We start from the raw sequence: 20,868 nt of genomic DNA, 5'->3' as shown, positions 1-20,868 counted from the left end.
GCTACGGTGGATCTTCATTTGGGTTCCCACCTGAAGCGGCAACTCCCTTTCTCCTTATAACATAAAAAGAACTGGGTTTGTTAAGACAATTTAACAAAGTGATCTAGTTAGTGATCTAGTTTCTGTGTATAGATTGTGAGGGGGTTATACCCGTCAGCGGGTGTGTGTGACCCCCTGAACAGGTTCAGCACACAAAAAAGTTAGGCACAGCAGACAAGGGTAGGAGGAAAACAAAAAGGTGTGGTTTTATTTGAACTATATACAAAAAGAAATGTGACAGAAAACAAAAGAAATACAAAAATAAATCCTGGTCAATTTGACCTGCTCGCTATACACATTGGTGTCCCTAACTAACAACTGGGTACAGCCTTGTGCTGCCCCGTCCCTGACTCCATGCTGTTTAGAGTCTTAGTAGTAGTAGCCACACAGGCTTCGTCTCACCACACAGAGATCACACTCCACAGACTATTCACACAGATCTGGTTCCAGGTTGGAGCATATCTCTCTGCATGCTGGGAGTTTTTGTAGAGGACCTAATAAACCCACCTAATTCAGCTGGGCTCATCAAGTCCTCCCAGCAGGACTCCCAGCACTCCCCCTAGAGCAGTGTTTCTCAACTCCAGTCCTCGAGGCGCCCCAACAGGTCATGTTTTCAGGATTTCCCTGAGATGAAATGGCTGTGGTAATTACTAAGGCAGTGAAACTGATCAAATCACCTGTGCAAAAAAATGGAAAGCCTGAAAACATGACCTGTTGGGGCGCCTCGAGGACTGGAGTTGAGAAACCCTGCCCTAGAGGTATAAACTGGCATACAGCCTGAACCTAGGAGATATATACACTGCATCCTGGATGCAACCAGGGAATTTAACCTGCCTGCTGCCACAAGATATAAAAAAAAGAATATAGAGATTGTCAAATTAACTTTTTTCTATGTAGATTGCATAAAGGACAAGGAGCATATAGAAGAAATTAGACTTTACTTTCAACATAGAAAGGGATTCACACATCCTCTAGCTGTAGCTCAGAGTGCTCTGCTCATGTCTCTAGGGTGTGCAGACTATTCATTTAATCAATAAAAAATGCTTGTAAATCCCAACAGAACGTCATTATAAGTGCACCTTATTTATTTATTTTAAATCAAGACATTGTACTTAAAGCAGAACTCCAGGTAACAAATAAATAGCCTATTAAAAGAGAAAAAATATAAGCTTTGCAATACTGCAAATACAATGCTGCAATACTCTTTCAATCTCGGAAACCAACATCCCCCCAATGAATTCTTTACCACCACCAAATGGCAATACATATATATATATATATGTGTCTATATATATATACATATATATAGACACAGCATCTCACAAAAGTGAGTATACCTCTTACATTTTTGTAAATATTTTATTATATCTTTTCATGTGACAACACTGAAGAACTTACACATTGCTACAATGTAAAGTAGTGAGTGTACAGCTTGTATAACAGTGTAAGTTTGCTGCCCTCTCAAAATAACTCAACACAGCCAATAATGTGTAAACCACTGGAAACTAACGTGAGTACACCCCTAGGTGAAAATGTCCAAATTGGGCACAAAGTGTCAATATTTTGTGTGGCTGCCATTATTTTCCAGCACTGCCTTAACCCTCTTGGACATGAAGTTCACCAGAGCTTGACAGGTTGGCACTGGAGTCCTCTTCCACTCCTCAATGATGACATCACAGAGCCGGTGGATGTTAGAGACCTTGTGCTCCTCCACCTTCGATTTGAGGATGTCCCACAGATGCTCAATAGGGTTTAGGTCTGGAGACATGCTTGGCCAGTCCATCACCTTTACCCTCAGCTTCTTTAGCAAGGCAGTGGTCATCTTGGAGGTGTGTTTGGGGTCATTATGTTGGAATACTGCTCTGCAGCTCAGTCTCCAAAGGAAGGGGATCATGTATGCTTCAGTATGTCAATGTACATGTTGGCATTCATGGCTCCCTCAAACTGTAGCTCCCCAATGCTGGTCGCACTAATGCAGCCCCAGACCATGACAATCACATCCCATGCTTGACTGTACACAAGACATACTTGTCTTTGTACTCCTCACCTGGTTTACGCCACACACGCTTGACACCATCTGAACCAAATGCGTTTGTCTTGGTCTCATCAGACCACAGGACATGGTTCCAGTAATCGATGTCCATAGTCTGCTTGTCTTCAGCAGACTGTTTGCAGGCTTTCTTGTGCATCATCTTTAGAGGAGGCTTCCTTCTGGGACAACAGCCATACAGACCAATTTGATTCAGTGTGCGGCGTATGGTCTGAGCACTGATTGGCTGACCCCTTCAACCTCTGCAGCAATGCTGGCAGCACTCACACCTCTATTTCCCAAAGACAACCTCTGGATATGACACTGAGCACGTGCACTCATCTTTATTGGTCGACAATGGAGAGGCCTGTTCTGAGTATAACCTGTCCTGTTAAACCACTGTATTGTCTTGGCCACCATGCTGCAGCTCAGTTTCAGGGTCTTGGCAATCTTTTTATAGCCTAGACCAGGGGTCTCCAAACTGTGGCCCGAGGGCCAGATGTGGCCCTTTGCTAGTCATTATCTGGCCCTTGGGCCACAATTCCTCCCACTGACATGAGGCATTATTCCTCCCATTGACACCAACAATGGGGCACTATATTATCCACTGATACCAATGATGGGATACTATTCCTCCTACTAATAGGGGGAATACTCCTCTTCCTATTGACCACCAACCCTGAGGCCATATTTGTCCTCACTGATGCTGGGCCCATGACATTTTATTCCCTTGCTGGCCCCAATCCGGCCCTCCTAAAGTCTGAAGGGCAATAAAGTGGCCCTTTGTTTGAAAAGTTTGGAGACCCCTGGCCTAGACAATCTTTATGTAGAGCAACAATATTTTTTTTCAGATCCTCATGGAGTTATTTGCCATGTTGAGCTTCCAGTGACCAGTATGAGAGAGTGAGAGCGATACCACCAAATTTAACACACCTACTCCCCATTCACACCTGAGACCTTGTAACACTAATGAGTCACATGACATCGGGGAGGGAAAATTACTGATTGGGCCCAATTTGGACATTTTCACTTAGGGGTGTACTCACTTTTGTTGACAGCGGTTTAGACATCAATGGCTGTGTGTTGAGTTATTTTGAGAGGACAGCAAATTTACACTGTTATACAAGCTGTACACTCACTACTTTACATTGTAGAAAAGTGTCATATCTTCAGTTTTGTCACATGAAAAGATATAATAAAATATTTACTAAAATGTGAAGGGTGTTCACACTTTTGTGAGATTTTATTTATATATATATATATATATATATATATATATATATATATATATATATATATACACACATTTATTTCATTTTTTTAATGCAAGAGAGGTCTTAGGGACAGGAGTGAGGGTGAAGAGTTTAAGTAAGAACATCACCCCAAAATAAATTTTAGGTGAATGAATAAAGTCGGAAAGTCGAAAGTGCTGGCTATTACATACTGATTTAATAGAAAATGGGTTTTTCATAGTATTTTCATAGGTTTTTCATAGTATAAATCACTAAACAACAGAATGCCTAATGGAAACATTAAGAACATTATTTATAGAAGATCTTACTAAAACGAATGATAGCTTTTTTTGAGCCATAGAACTAATCCAACTATTCGAATGGAATCAGGAAGAATTGCTTGCCTCCTAAATGGCAAATAGCAGCCATAGAGGTTATTGTTTTGCCTTCTCCTAGATGAAAAATTCTGGAGTTTGTAAGTGGGTGAACTTGATGGACAGTTTTTTTTTTCAATCTAAATAACGGTAAGTTTGAAAATGTGGATTACTGTTCTACCTGGGGCTATCCTCATTTCTCATCACATGAAGAGACAACCATACGGTCCAGCTGCCCATATTATGTGATTTTCAAATATTCAGAATTGTCATGCCAAAGTCATCCTATCCCTTCCATTTGTGCAGATATATGACGCTTTTGATCATTGCAACGAGACATCCATCCATTTCTTTGCACGAATGATAGTACAAAAAGTGTACTTAAGCTTTGATAAATGCTATATGACTCTGTGCTTAGTAAAATGCAGAACAACCCATAATAGACTTGTACATTAAAGTCACTATAAGTACGATATGCTACTAATGCTCTCATATCTTTTATTTCCAACTATCACTTTGTTACTTTGATGAATGTGATGATCTGTCTCATCGTGGAATTAATTATACTTCACCATCTGCTGGCAAGCATCCATTTCCTTTTGCTCTTTGATTATTCCCAGGATTGTTGAGTTTGTTTGATGTTGTTTTGCTGTAAAAGGTTGCACTTGTCAAAGTGGGAGATGATCCTGGCTCACATTAATATTTTGGTTGTTTGGAGACTAACTAAAGTCACACTTTTTGGCAAGTTTCTATGTTCACTAAAAATGATCTAGCAGAGGGAACAGTCACAGAGACAGACAACTTTATTTTGGTTTTATCGTCATGTAAGGAATCAAATTATCAAGGGTTTTTCACCCTTTTTTTTCCTCTTCCCCACTTTATTTGTCCTGGAGAAACATTAAAGAGCAGTTTTAGGCAACATGTGAAATCAATCGGTGGGATGCTAGTCAAACACGGAAACTCTGCTGAAGTTTGGCCATTTAGTTCACTTTTTTTTTACAACTTCTCTTTATTAAAGCAGAGTTTACTCAAAAGTGGAACTTCCACTTATCCGGTCTTCTCTCCCCCCCCTCCGGTGCCACATTTGGCACCATTCAGGGGGAGGCAGAAATGAGTACCTGATTTTGAAATGTATCATTCCCCACTTCCGGAGATGGTGACGCGGCACGGCCTCTTGTAGTTTTGGCCTCCTTCCTTCTCCGGGCCAATTTGAAAGCGCAGCGAGCTTCGCACATGTGCAGTAGGGAACCGGCTGTGAAGCCAAAAGGCTTCACTGACGACCTTCCTTGCAAGGTATGGCAGCCTCATCATGCTTATGATTGCGGCTCACTCCTTTCAGCATATGGGGACATTTCTGTGATTTCCTTCCTACGGTGTATCCTCCCCCCCATTCCGTGTCATCTGACACGGCATCGGGTGATGTATTCTCCCCTCCAGGTAATGCGGCGTCGGATTGCTATGGCAACACGCTAAATAAGAGCGGGTGCACAACGTCTCTTCCCATATCCGCTGATGAAGTCCCGCCCACAGGGACGCAATGTTCAGATGGGAAGGACGTGACGTCACCCGCAGCCTTTCACACATTGTCACGCTGTTTACCTGGCACTGGATTTAGTGCCTTTGCTTGCAAGTACTTTTTTTTATTAAAATTGTACTATTTTTGCGGAGAGCACTATGGTTTGTTGTTCTTTTACATGTTATGACATATACCTCATTGGATACACCTGTGAGCCTGCCTGTCTTACCTGTGACATCTAACATTGGAATACAAGCCTGGATTATATACCCATATGGGAAGGTGCTTTTGACCCTTTTCATCTGAGGGTTCATATTGTGAGGTGAGCACTGGTGGAGGTCTCTCACTGTATTTCACGTTACCACCTGCATGTACCAGCTATAAGTCACGTTTGAAGATCACTTGGATGATTTCTTGATTTATGGACTTTATTAGCGCTGCACTGTCTCCTTTATATTCACTTTAGGGATTTTTTTTAATTGACCCCCTAGTGTTCAGCTGCTTTGTATTAGGGTTTTAGATGGCAGCTGCTGCACCCGACTTCCTGGACAGGTAAGTATCCATATATCAAAAGTCAGCAGCTGCAGTATTTGTAGCTGTTGACGTTTAATTTTTTGTGGGAATATGTTCATATATATATATTTTTTTTTCTAATATTCAAGCTCGTTCAACAGTTATATACTGTATATTTTTCAACATTGATGCTCATTCATTAGCTATCTTTTACATTTATTATTATTGTGTCTTTAATCTGTAATAAGTTCATAACAATTTTTTCTACGTGTCTCTGGTCCGCTGGTCCTTCTAGTTCCTTAGCCAGGACCAGATTATATTTAAGCTGTTATTGCACAGTATGTTTTAGGCCAGTAGAAGGAGCTGTATGCTTCGAGTGCATAGCCTTGCTTCCTGTCCTTCCCATACCGAGCTCCGCCCTCCGGGTGACGTTATTTGCCTCCATGCAGTTTACGCCAGTCAGCCTGCATCCTCTTCACTTCCTGTCTTGGATTCAGCGTCCTGCAAGACCCTGACACCCTCTGGATGCTGGGAAACTGGACAAGCTGGCACCCCTTGAGGGGGACGTTTTGTACTATAAGACATGCCTTTGATTTCTTCTATTGTGTAAGTGCATTACTTTGCGCATTAAATATACATTTTAATACTACACTTAGGTGCGCCTCCCTCTTTTTCTTTTTTTCTTTTTCGTGGGGGGGGGGACCTCCTCTTTAAGGTAACTAGTTACAAAACATGGCCCATTGGGCATACCCAGGCCAGTAAAGTACATAATAACACAAAGAACAGTTACATTTTCTTACTCTTGTTAAATTTAACAAGGAAAGGCACAGCAGGGATGACACAAAAGGAAGAGAAAAAGCCCTGCTGGGCAAATAGACTACCCACTATGAACGTGTGATAAAAAAAACTCAGGGCAATAACCACTTCAAAATACAGTAAGCAAAAGGTCAGTAATAAAGCAACCAACCTTATAGTTAGTGTGATGACTGATGAGGTATCGGAGTCGGTGATGTCAGCAGAATTAATACAGAGATCCCACACCTTATTGAATTTCTTCGTGCAGCCTTGAGATAAATATGTTGCATTGTATAAAGGTTCTACTTTGTCTAGAAAACACCAATAATCTATGGAAGGTGCCATAGATGCTTCCCACTGCATGATAATCGCCTTTCTTGCATAGCACAAGAGGAGGCCCAGTAGGGTTCTGGTTGCCCTGGAATTGGCTAATGGTTCTACCAAACCTAGTAGACAAACTCAAATTTGTAATAAAAGGGGCAAATGTATGTTTAAACTAAAAAATAAATCATCTCTCTTCCTGCCCTTTTCACCTATTTAGAGTAAAACATACTTTCCAACGCAAAAGCCGCTGTGCATCGCCCGGACAGTCAGTGATTGAGTTTTCATAGAAACACGGTTTCTGGAGACTTGCTATTAAACCTTGTGTATGCACCCTGAAGCCCCATAGGCTGCAATTGAATCCCATCTCTCTAGCCAGCCTACAGGTTGACAGAATTCAATTGCAGCCTATGGGGCTGAGAAGCACATGCTCAAAGTTCATTATTTAGGTTCAAACGTAATCTTCTCCATCAATATGAGTTCTGTGTAATGCACGGCACCCCGGGTACAAAAACGTCTTTCTCTTCATTTTTTCTCCTCGATGTTTCACCAGATTCAAACTTCTGAAGGAACTTCTAAAGCAACGGCCCGCTCGAACCTATAAGTCACTTCAGGATTCATGTCGGCCGAGGGAGTGCGGGCGGCACTGCAGGGCATCATTCTAAGGTAAGTAGCCGTGCCCCAGAGGAAGCGAATTTTCGCGAAACCGGTCGGGCGGAACGAGTGCTGCATCGGATCACCCCCCGCTACTTGCACGACTTCTCTACCATTTTGGACGGGTTATATTGGACAGCTTCCGGCCGGAGCCCCAATTAGACATGCCCTATAACACTGTTTGAATGTAAGTGTGTTTTTGACTTTTTAAATAAAATATAATATTGGTTTTACACTATTGCGGTCCCTATATGTCTTTTCATGGTACCTGCTAAATCGAGTTTGTAAAGCACCGGGATCGAGATAAGGATTGGTTTCCAGCTCAGCCCATCTGCATTCCGATTAACATTGGTTATCCTTGACATGCTTTCTGGGGTCCTCTTTTAGTTAAGAGACCGCCGGATATCCGGTAAGAGGCTTTTATTGCTTTCGGTGGTGGATCACTGCTTCTGGATAGTCACTTTAAAACCATGGACTTTTGATGGACTAATTGGTTTTACTTTATTTTTTTCACTACACGGGTGAACAGGAACTTTGTTGTTCCCATAAGGACTTTATTTCATCCTTCTATTCCCTTTCCCTTATTTATGGATATTGATTTGTATTATGTGGTTTGGGATTTCATTCTGTATCAATTTATTTAGCGCATCTTAATTTTTTTCCTAGTATTTCATATAGGGCTAGTATGCGATGCATACTAGCTCATTATGCCTTTGTCTTGCAGGTTTTATTTTTTTTCAGAGGTTTACAACCTCCTTAAAGGGTCACTAAAGGCAAAAAAATTTTTAGCTGAAATGACTGTTTACAGGGCATAGAGACATAATAGTTAACTGATTCCTTTTAAAAATGATTAAAAATTGATAAAAAACAATCATATAATGTGCCTGCAGTGTAGTTTCGTTTTTGCTGTTGTTTGCTGGTTCTCTGATGTACAGAGAGCCACTAGAGGGCAGTCAGCCAATAGAGAGCAGTGATACTTTGTCTAAAACTCCTCAGCACCAATCCAGTTTCGTTTTACACACAGCTCCTTGATTAGTGACCACCGTGAGAAATCTCCCAGTACTGTGGTTATCAGGAAACAGGCAACCAGGAAGTGTCCAGAACAGAGAGGATTTACAGCAACATGAAAGCAAAAACGAACAATGAGGACATGAAACCAGGACTGCAGTAAGGTAAAGGAAGCTATTTAGATTAAAAAAAAAATTCCTTTAGTGACCCTTTAAGGCTAGGAGGCAGCATGTCTTTCAGTTCATGTGAGCACTGTGACTGGCTCTCACAGATGTCACATGATTTGGAGCCCCCCTGGCTTCCAATCAGAAGCCCTGACTGTAAGTGACAGCCATGGACACGTGGGCAACGACTGGGCATAAAGGCCCACTCTATCTGGAAGAGATTAAAGTATATGCGAACCTACACCTTCCAAAACTGTCCATTGAGTTTAAAATAGAAATCAAAGGCAAAGCATTTGTGTATACATATATAAAAAATATAAAAAATAAATACCTTTTTTTTCTCTTTATTTTTTAAGTGGTCACCTCTATTCTCAGGTGCATAGAGGGATGGAGATTGCAGGGGTGTGTCAGGATGAGGGAGAGAAAGAGCAATACACTGAATTTCCCAAAGATTAGCTGTGCAGGCAGGTGTGTCAGCACAAGTTCTGGCCATTGGAGGACAGGCAGGCTGGTCTCCCAGCACAGCCGAAAACACAAGGGCCGGATTCACAAAGACTTACACTGACGTATCTAATGATATGTAAGTCCACAGATGCGCCGTCGTATTTATGCGCTTGATTCTGCAAAGGAGATACGCCTGAATTTCGGCTCCATCCGACCGGCGTAAGTCTCCTACGCCGTCGTATCTTGGGCGCATATTTACGCTGGCCGCTAGGGGCGCTTCCATTGATTTACGCGTCAAATATGTAAATGACCTAGATACGCCGATTCACGAATGTACTTGAGCCCGTCGCAGTAAGCTACGCCGTTTACGTAAGGCGTACTTCCGGCGTAAAGATAAACCACCAAATAGCAGAAGTCATGTTAGGGTATGGACGTCGGAACAGCCGTCGGATTTTACGTCATTTGCGTAACTCGTACGTGAATGGGGCTGGGCGTAGGTTACGGTCACGTCGAAGGCATTGAGCCGCAGTATCTTAGGGAGTATATGCAACGTGATTCTGAGCATGCGCGCGCATGCGCCGTTCGTTCGGCCCTTCATTTACATGGGGTCACGCTTCATTGTAATACATCACGCCCACTACCTGCCTACTTTGAATTAGGCGGGCTTACGCCGGCCCATTTACGATACGCCGCCGTAACTTAGGGAGCAAGTGCTTTGTGAATACTGTCCTTGCCTCTCTATGTTACATTGGCGTAGCGCATATGAGATGCGCTACGCCTGCTCAAAGATACGCCGCTCTATGTGAATCCGGCTAAAGATCTCTATCTTCCCCTCTCACAGAATGGCAGCCTACATTGTTTACATTGTTCTGCCTCTCCTGAGAATGATCACAGGGCGCTGGTGTACATGGGGTCCGCTGGACCCGCTGATTGGCTCCCGCTGTGTTCAATCATCTAATCACAGCGGGACTGGGTTGCCAGCAGCGTGCACGCCCCAGACCCAGTGCACAAAAGCACATACAGGTACATGATTTTGCTCAGGAGGGCCGTCCTACCACAGTATATCTGTGTGAGGCACTTTCTGTATTATCACAAAGAATCTATTTAGTGCTTCTAGTTTTTATCTTGGACCCTAGAAGGATTAGCCTTGTATGTTGTAGAGATCTGAGAGTGGGTTGTTGAAGGGTTTGGCAAAAGACACTAGGATGGATGACAACACTCAATCCACAAAAATGATGTGTGTTGCCTGCCTTCCAAATTCTCCACAGCAGGATTTTTTTGTATTTGAATGGTCAATAAAGGGATAAAACATGGGAAAATGCATATGTAGAGATGTACTGCCATTATCCTTGAAAGTGGTTGTTAAGCCACTTTATCTACTTTATCCCATCCTGTCTGTTAAATAATCCTTTGTGCCCCTGTGTCTGTGTTTTATTAAAATAAGCCGCTCTTTAACATATCTTAGAGCTGCACAATTAATCGTTAAGAATCAAAAACGCAATTCTACTCCCCTCCCGATCTTAAAGCAGCAATTCCCGATTCTACAAGTGAAGAGTTCTCTGCTCACTTCTGACAGCTGTCAAAAAAATAATAATTCAGGCAGCCTGTCAAATTTATCTCAACATCGATAACTATAAACAAAGTAACATTTTGTTCTTAGATCAAAGGAGTTTCTGACACTTGCTGCTTACATGTTAAAATATTGCAATATTTTATGTCACACTGTATTTGCGCAGCTGCCTTTCAAACGCAATTTTCTGGGGAAAAATACACTTTAATGAATAAAAATTTTACGAAACTGTAAAGTTAGCCCAATTTTTCTGCATAATGTGAAAAATGTTACGGCCCGAGAATCGTGATCTTTACTGTAATTCAAAAAAATTGCGATTCTCATTTTAGCCAGAATCGTGAAGCTCTACAATATCTCAGAGTGCCGATCACCGCTCACGTGACCTGCCGGCTTTCTCTTCTCCCCGTCTGACAGATGCAGCGGGTGGGGCTGAGGATTCCACACTGACATCAGTCAGGAGGGGAGGAGAAGGCAAGGAGGAGAGAGGTGGCTGGTCACGTGAGCGGCGATTAGAGCTCTGAGATGTGGTAAAGAATAACTTATTTTAATAAAACAGACACAGGGGTACATAGGATTATTCAACAGACAGAATGGGATAAAACATTAAACGAAACTTCAGCATCATGAGCAGAGGGGGTGGGCACTGCCACAGGAGCGAACAGGCAGGGAGGGGAGGGGGAGAGAGGACAGAGGAGGACAGGAGAGCTGCAGATGATGGAGGCACGTAAACTTACCACAGAGTCAGGGCTCAGCAGCCATGATACACTGTGGTCAGTTTACAAAGGGGAGGACATAGCCAGGCAGGATCAGACAGGTTTTTTAGGTGATAGAAGGGGCCAAATTACACAGCACAAGCACTGTGCTGTAGAACATGCTTTAAGGAAACAGGATCAATATATATATATATATATATTTTTTTTAGATTAACCAACGCTTTAAGGTTGACTGTATAATCAATTCATTATCTAACCTTTTAATGCATTTGTTTTTATATTTAAATCTACATTTCAGTAACAGCACTTTGGACATGTTGATTGCATGGTGGTGGCATTTTCAGCAGGGTATGTGAACCCCTGACCAAGTAAGAACTAAATTTAAATCATCATTCTGAAGTACACATGGCTTTGGTACTCACTGTCTGTATATTTGAGTCCTAAAATGAAGTTATACTTTAATGTTATGATAGTTTCCGATACTTACACTAGTTAATTAAAAAAAAACAAGTGAAAGTGAAAATAAAAGCTGTCCCCAAAAAAGTCAGAGGGCAAAGGACTAGTCACCAGTATAGCCCGTAATTACCCTGCAGCTGCACTTTTACCATTACTGACTTGCTATACTGTGTTCTGTCAATAGACGTCCAGTCAGGATAACAGAACCACTTCCCGGACGTCAAATTGCTATTGACCGGGCGGGAAGTGGTTAAGCTTGTTCAATAAAGCTTTGACGAAAAAAACAAAACTGAAAGCTGATTGGTTTCTATTTAGAGCTGCTCTGGATTTTGCACTCTGCAGTCTTATGCAATCCATATATGGGTCGAATTCTGAACAAATTGTCTTACAAAAATCTGAAAATTGGTTTGTTTTGTGATCGATGGTGCCAACATTGATTTCAAAATTTGACCAACCAAGCCTTTAATTCCACCTCTTACTGCTACAGAAAAGAGTTTTGTTGACTGGGAATCCTCTTTTCTTTCTGGGAATTTTTCTTTCCTGCACTCATGCACATTTCTTATACTATTAAATTTCTCACATGATTCTCCCATTATTGATTAGAAAATCGTTAGCTTTTCAATAAAAAATTCCAACATGGCCCATTATTCCAATTCGATTAATCAAATCGGCCATTGCTTTGGCCCAATAATGGTGCCTTACTAACTCAACCCCAGTATGAGATCAACAATACCTTCTCCAAATCTCCCTAGACTAGCAGTCAGAGGCAACAGTACCTTAGATCTCGCACTGCAGATACAGTACATCGCTCTTTCACACCGGCTGTGTTCCTTCCAATCAGTAGGGGATCCATAAAGAGATCCCCTGCTGAATTGGAGCCCAACAGTACAGATGTGACATCCATATCTGTTGTTTTTCGCACCTGAAGCTTGTTTGCACATGTTAGGTCAACGGAAAGGTGGATGTAAAACATCTGACTACCTCTGTTCCATCAAAAGAAAAAAAGAACACAGACCTTTTTCTTTTTTTTTTGTTTCAGACCTAGATAGACTCGGAGGTAATTGGATGTAAACAAAAGCATGTCTACTACCTTCGCCTGCCCTAGGAACAGGTAGCTTCCGTTTAGATCCACCTAAAAAAATCTGGTGGATCTGATCAGATTGGCCATGTGAAAGGGGCCTCACAGCTAAGAGGCATGTTCACATGCTAGGAAGTACACAATTTTTCAGGAGGAATTCTCATATAACATTAAAAATCTTTATTTTTTCAATTCAGTTTGATTTTAAGGATGTTTAATGAATACATAGCTGCATTCAATTATTTTCTTTAGTCCATCCTTCTTCTTAAAGAAATGATACATACTGTAAACTGCTTATATATGTATGCTAAGCATATGGTGAAAAAAAATTGGTCTTTAGGTGTGATAATTGTCCTTTAAACTATAGCCTAAGCAGTTACCTCTGTGGGAGAGCTTCTGAAGAATGTTCCTCAGACGCTGCACAACAGGAGGTGAAACTTCGTACTTGAATACGTCTATCACCGGTCGCCGCTGACATCTCCCGAACACTCCGTCTGCATTGGAGACAAAGAAAAACATTTTTCAAAGCATGTTCACACACATATGCTGCAGGTAACCACATGTTATATTCCATTACTCAGCACCACTGATTAATAGGCAAAGTGAAAAAAAACATGAAGGGAAAACGCATGATTGATTTTATTTTCTGCTGGCGTAACATATACAATCTTCCATAAAATCAAACATTAGCATTCATGAGGCATATAAATCCCTGACTCCTGAGTGTGTATACCGAAGATATACAGTATCTCTGAGCACCGATAATGTAGCAGCAGAATTTAATTGGTATTTGTTTGGTCTGTTGATTGCCGTGAATGTGACACGAAATGTATTATTTTTCATATCTGAATTCTGATGGTTTCCTGGCGGCATGAAGAAATGAAACAGAACAGGCTGAGAATTTACCAGAGAAATCATTACATATTAAATGAGATAAAGAAGATTAATAGAATCTTTAACTAACCTCACTTTTTTTTCTTTTTTTCTGTAGAAAAATATTAAAAAGCCCCAACATAATTACGATGAACTTTAAAGTTGCATGCATTTGACAGAAACGAACTATCATAAACAAAGCCCACTTGAGCTTTAGTGAAAGGAAGTTTTGAGTGCGGAGCCCACAGCAACAGGAAAGGGTGCTATGATTAGAATGAATTCACTTCATTAGATGAGTGACTATTTTTTTTAAAGAAGTAGTGTTTTTGTATATTTTTGTTAGGATTGGGTTGAATCACTTTTTATCCCCAGTATCAAGAGATGTATTTCATCACCCACTTTTAGGAGTCTATTTATGAAAAATGGCACAACAGTTTGCATAGCTATCTCGAATAGTCCCCCTATTGTGTATTTCATTTGAACATCAGTTTCATCTAGTGGCCATAATGCAGGATTCTAATAAAAAATCACAATCAGGAAAATACTGCATTATGCCCACTAGATGGATCAGAGGATCAAATAAAGTACACATATTAGACATATTACGGGGATTATTTGTGATGGCTATGTGAACACCCAGCCATTCACACAGCATTTTTTTTTTCAAACTAGACCCCTTAGGCCCCTTTCACATGTACAGATCCCATGCAGGGACCGCCCTGTGATATCTCCGCTCTCCCCTATGGGGGGGGAATCAGATGAACACGGACGGAAAAATAGGATTTTCCTCCATCTGCAGATTCGGAGCATTGCGGATGTTCATCCGCTGACACCCGCTATCTCATAGGGATGTTCCTTTTTCATCCGTAAACGGATGGATGAAAAAGCGGACATACGGTCCACATGTGTGAAAGGGGCCTTAGTGTTTAGGCATTGATTACCACAGCTTTGTTGGTATGTTGGTAGGATTAGCTTGCCAACCATGGTTTCTTGTACGTATATATTTTCTTAAGGCCAGCATACTGCCAAATGCCAGGGAATGTTTGTCAGTAGCGACTCAAGAACTTGATAGCTGAATGGATCCTTTCTTTAACGCACTTCAGTCTATTAGGAAGGCAATAAAAGCTCTGTCAGATTGTTATCCGCACCACCGCTACTGTTATTAAAATCTTGTTTATTGTAGAAATCACAGTGTACAAGTCAAAAATAAAGTGAGTTGACGCGTTTCAGCCTACACGACTTTAGTCTTAACTTAGACATAACATTGATTTGTGTGTGTCTTGCGCCACTTCCCCATGACTCCAAAACAGAAATGCAAGGAAATCTCACAGATAGAAAAATTTGATGCTTTGTTCCTTTAAATACAAAGTGTCACTATAAAAAAAAATCTCAGTGCAAAAACAACAAATATGTAAATAAAATAGTGATAAACATCCTTTGCACCAATTGCGTCAAACTCCAGTATATAAATGTAAAAAACACTTATAAAAACACAAGAAAAAAGTGTCCAATACACAATGGGGCAGATCCACGTACCTCGGCGCTTCTCTCCGCCGGGCGCAGCGTATCTAAGATACACTACGCCGCCGTAACTTATTTTTTTTTTAAATCCACAAAGAATTTGCCCTGTAAGTTACGGCAGCGTAGTGTATCTTTGGCGGCGTAATGGTGCGGCATTCAAATCTCTGTGATGGGGGCGTGTTTTATGTAAATACGTCATGACCCGATGTAAACTACGTATTTTTTTAACTGCGCATGCGCCGTCCGTGGGGGTATCCCAGTGCGCATACTTGAAATGAAACCGGAACAAGCCAATGTTTAAGACGGTGACGTCATTCTATGCAAATCACTATTTGCGAACGACTTACGCAAACAACGTAAAAAATTCAAAATGCGAGGCGGGAACGACGGCCATACTTAACATTGAGTACGCCTCATAATAGTAGCTTTAACTATACGCCGGAAAAAGCCGAACGCAAACGACGTAAAAAAATGCACCGGCCGGACGTACGTTAGTGGATCGCCGTAACTAGCTAATTTGCATACTCGACGCGGAATTCAACGGAAACGCCACCTGGTGTCTGCCGAAAGATTGCATCTTAGATCCGACAGTGTACTAAGACGTACGCCTGTCGGATCGATCCGAGATGCCGTCGTATCTTGTTTTGTAGATACAAAACAAAGATACGACGCGCAAAATTTAAAATTACGCAGCGTATCAAGAGATACGCCGGCGTAATTCTTTTGTGGATCTGGCCCACTAAGTGCAATAGAACATCCTATTTTTAGCGGGCTTGATAACATCTCTACAAAGCTGAATCCAACGCATTTTGTCACAACAGATGTGGTCTAGGGGCACAGGAGCTTTGAGTAGCAAAAACGGTGTTTGAATTATCTCTGAAGAGTCCTTGTATAATTAAGCCTTCAAGGACCACTTATTGCCTGAGGTCTCAGGTTAAGGTTTTTGTACTTTATTTGTCTATTATTTATCACCTGTATTGTCAAATTTTGAAAATTAATGTCACTTTTACTGTATTCATGAGAAAAGCATATGTTCAACTTATTATTATTATTATTATTATAATTTTTATTATTAAGTGTCAACATAAAGTTTTCAAGTGAGAAAGAGTCACCCCTCCATAGCAAAAGCACATCATCAATGTATCTTTTATAAAAAAAAAAAAAGCTCTGGCCAATAATGTGAATAGATCAAATTCTCTTCCCATCTAGATATGTAGAGGTTGGCCAGGCTGGCTGCAAAATGTGTCCCCCATAGCAACTCCTTTGGTCTGCACAAAGACACATTTATTGTACCAAAAGTAGTTGTGGGTAATTGCAAAGGAGGAATGTGAAGGGCCATGTTCAGATAGCATTCTACAGCAGCAAAATCACCTCCATATGCTATACAGGTATATAATGATAAAATGTCCGCTGTCACCAAATATGTGTCATCATCATCAACACAAATTGTGCACTGATGGAGGGTAGCTCCCTGCACTGATCACACAGGCAATCTGGGCAATCTGTCTGCTGAGCAATCACCACAGTCATATGGTAAGTGAGCCAGGGGGGGTGCACGGTGGCAGGATGGAGCGACGGGGGGCTCCGTGGTCAGGGCCATTTGCCGCCCCCCTGACCGTAAGAGCAACAGCTGTCACTGATAACCAACTGTTCTAATTTATACCTAAATTCTATAGTGGAGTCCCTGGGAAGTGTAATGTTTCCTGGTCACTTATAATCTTGTTCATTTATTTCATATAATCAGTTTGGTACCAAATAACAATCCCCCCCCCCCCCAATCAGCTGGTTTTATGACCAAATTCTTTCTTTCTGCCAAACTATTAAGGCCAGGGGTAACTGCTTGGTTATTTATAATTTTCTTAACCTTTAAGGTATCAAGGTCCCTCAGGACCATATCCTTAAAGCGGAGCTCCACCCTAAAGTGGAACTCCCGCTGATCAGAACCCCCCCCCTCCGGTGTCACATTTGACACCTTTCAGGGGGGAGGGGGGACAGGTATTTGCACCCACTTCCGGCCACACAGTCTCGGGCAGACTGCGGGCATGACCTCACCTCCCCCCGTTGTGTTCTGGGAACACTCGGCTCCCAGTACACAGCGGGAGCCAATCGGCAGGCGTAGCGCGACTCGTGCATGCGCCGTAGGGAGCCGGGCAGTAAATCCGGAGCGCTTCACTTCCTGGTTCCCTCACCGAGGATGGCGGGGGTGGCAGCAGAGTGACGAGCGATCGCTCGTCCTCTGCTGCGGACGGCGCTGGACTCCAGGACAGGTAAGTGTCCTAATAATAAAAGTCAGCAGCTGCAGTATTTGTAGCTGCTGGCTTTTAATATTTTTTTTTTTCAGAGGAGCTCCGCTTTAAAAAACAAAATATGGGGGTTTCTAACAGCTGGGGTGTTGAAAACAGGCAATTCTTAAAATGTGTGTGAGTATAGGTAGAATTTTCATTCATATTTCTCAATATAGGGTTTTGGACAAAGTGTTTTTTTGAGGAAAACTGTCTTGTGAATGTATGAATATCTAAATAAGTTTGGAATTTGTGCAACTTAGCTTGTGGAGGAAACTTTTATCCTTTATTGAGTAACTTTACTTCCTCCTCTTTTAAAAATGTGCTACTTAAATTAAAGATCCCTCCATTATTAAAATGTTTCTCTTTTAGGCTCCTCTTGATCCTCCTCTCTCCCCGTTTTCCCCTTCTGTTTGAGTGTTTCTTTTCCTGGGTTTTCCCTCCCCTAAAAAATGTGATCCCTAACTGATTCTGAAGTGGTGTGGTGATAAGGAGTATTAGTAGGACCCATATCTCTATAAGCTTCAGAACTCCTTCCATTCCTTCCAATCACATTTCCACCATGTTTCTTCTGGAGCCGGTTTCTATACAGTAAATTGCAAGATAAGTGATTGTAGGAATTATATTGGTCTAAGGAGGTGGAGCATTATTCTGCTGTCCTCCCAAACTTTCATTTTTATGGGGATTTCTCCAAGGTTGATTATTTCTGCCAGCACCTCCTGTCTATACTGCTGGGGGTGTGGTCTAAAATTCATCCAACCAACCTCATCATCATCAATCTGGTATAGGGGAATCTATTGGAAGTACTCACTGAGTACCATTCTCTATCCTCATGAGTTGACGGTAAAGTGCCGCTATCTTTTATTTTTTTACTTTACCGTCAATTTTGCTGCGCTATTCACCCACTAGTGGGGTGGTTTTCCGCCCCGCTAGCGGCTGAGAAAGGGTTAAAAACCACTGCAAAGCGCCTCTACAGAGGCGCTTTGCCAGCGGTATGGCCGCGGTGCCCCATTGATTTCAATGGGCAGGAGCGGTGGAGAAGCGGTATACACACCGCTTCTTCAGTGCTCCAAAGATGCTGCTAGCAGGACTTTTTTTTACCGTCCTGCTAGCACCCCGCTCCATTGTGAAAGCCCACGGGACACCATCAGATTACATACAGCGAGAATCTCATGTTTACTCAGCGCCCTCTTTAATACAAAGTCCCGCCTCCTGGACTGGCTCCTATGATAGACAGAACACTGGTCCAATGCCGGCCCAGGAGATAGGACTTCCTATTACAGTTGACAATCGCGGCAGACCCGTACCACGATTTGAGGTGTCATTCAAATGAATGGCATCTCAAATGCGAGTTCCTGGTTTTGTCATTCACACTTCAGCACTGTCAAATCGCGGGCAGATCCGCAGCATATCTGCCCGCAATTTAAAACGCTTTAGTGTGAATGCAGCCGGACAGGCTGGTACTGAAGTGATGATTGTCAGAAAAGCAGGCTAACATTATACTCAATGGCCCGGATTCACAGACATCGGCGCATATTTATGCCGCCGTGGCGTATCTCATATACGCTACGCCGACGTAGCGCAGAGAGGCAAGCACTGGATTCACAAAGCCAGTGCTGCCAAATCTACACTGGGTTTCCTAGGCGTAAGCCGGTGTATGTGGAAGTGGGCGTGAGCCATGCAAATGAGGCGTGACCCCATGAAAATGATGGGCTGAGTCTCAGACAGATACGTATAATGAACGGCGCATGCGCCGTCCCGTCGACGCATCCCAGTGCGCATGCTCAGAATCACGTTGGATCTACTCCCTAAGATACGACGGATCACTGCCTACGGCGTGAACGTAACCTACGCCTAGTCACATTCACATCCTACGTAAACTATGTAAAATACGTTGGCTTGTGTTCCCTGGTGTAGCCCTTTACATGGATGCTGCTAAGTTACACCTCCTTTATGGGGCATAACTTTACGCCGGACGTATGACTTTACGCGCACTACGTCGGATGGACGTACGTTCGTGAATCGGCGTATCTCCCTCATTTGCATATGTGAATAGAAAATCAATGGGTGTTCCAAATACGTCCAGCGTAAATATGCGCCCACTTCATGCCGGCGTAGACAAGTTACGTCGGTCGGATGAAGCCTATTTTCACGTGTATCTTAGCTTTGTGGGCACGGCACACAGATACGAAGGCGCATATTTGCACTTACACGGCGTATCTCGAGATACGTCGGCGCAAGTGCTTTGTGAATCCGGGCCAATATTTGTAATGAAAATAAAAGCTAGTGCTAGATACAATATTATAACAATGTCTCATTTAGCCATATATCGTCCTCAGCACATTCTGTAGCGCACCCACTAATTAACTCCAAACTGGCCTTTATACGGAGCATCCCTCATTAAGCCAGCTTCCTATGTGTGCAAAGGTGGTGTCACATTTTTACATTATGTTCCATTATTTCAACAAAAGGCTTCAAAAACTTGGTGCGCATACTGACCGTTCGTGTTATCCACATGTACAATGATCACTGAACAGCTGGCAAAAAGCAGCTTTAACTGGAATTGTGCAGAGCCATGCTAAGAAAAGATGATGGCTTAATTACAGACATACACTTAGTAATTATAGCAGTCATTATTTCTAGTTTATAGAATGCAACAATAAAAGAAGCATTATAGGATTGAATGTGACCTACATTTACTGTAATATACAGTACTTCTATGCTTCATTGGCCTGTGCCCTGTTTTTTCAAGCAGGTAAATGTAATTTAAAGAAAACTAAAAAGCGGATTATGAATTAAAGCAAAGTAACACACTAATCAAGTTTATAGAGACTTTGGCAAATGTATTAATGCTGGAATATAGACCGATATTTAAAAACACACCAATTAATGCAATTATGTCATAGTTAACACCTTCCCGACTAGCCGGCGCAGTTATATTGAGGCAGATTGGCTCCCCTGGGCGAACTGACATAGCTGTACGTCAGTTCGCCTTTTGACCACCCGCAACGTGATACAGGAGCCCATGCGAGTGCCCGGCAGGTGCCATGACCGCCAAGCATCCGCAATCACTTGTGACAGAGCAAGAACCAAGATCTATGTAAACACACAGATCCCAGTTCTCTCAGTGGAGAGGAGAGAGATTGTGTGTTCATACTAAGTATGTATACCGATCTCTCTCCTCCCCTAGTCATTTCTTTCCCCCCACAGTTAGAACACACCTTGATCGCCCCCTAGTGTTAACCCTTTCCTGCCTGTGACATTTATACAGTAATCAGTGCATTTT

At 42.2% G+C, this 20,868-nt stretch overlaps 1 protein-coding gene across 1 annotated transcript in view; it reads right to left on the bottom strand.

Moving 5' to 3' along the window:
• Window positions 1-20,868, bottom strand: part of PTPRN2 (protein tyrosine phosphatase receptor type N2) — a 1,169,469-nt gene that overhangs the window by 822,804 nt on the left and 325,797 nt on the right. The window contains exon 3 of the mRNA XM_040352695.1: window positions 13,287-13,400. Coding sequence (XP_040208629.1) covers window positions 13,287-13,400 — 114 coding nt within the window. The remainder of the gene's footprint in view (window positions 1-13,286; window positions 13,401-20,868) is intronic.

This window comes from Rana temporaria, chromosome 5 (genome assembly GCF_905171775.1).
Source record: "Rana temporaria chromosome 5, aRanTem1.1, whole genome shotgun sequence".
Lineage (NCBI taxonomy): Eukaryota > Metazoa > Chordata > Amphibia > Anura > Ranidae > Rana > Rana temporaria.
The sequence above is the reverse complement of the archived record's forward strand: the minus strand, read 5'-3'. Positions and strand labels throughout refer to the sequence as shown.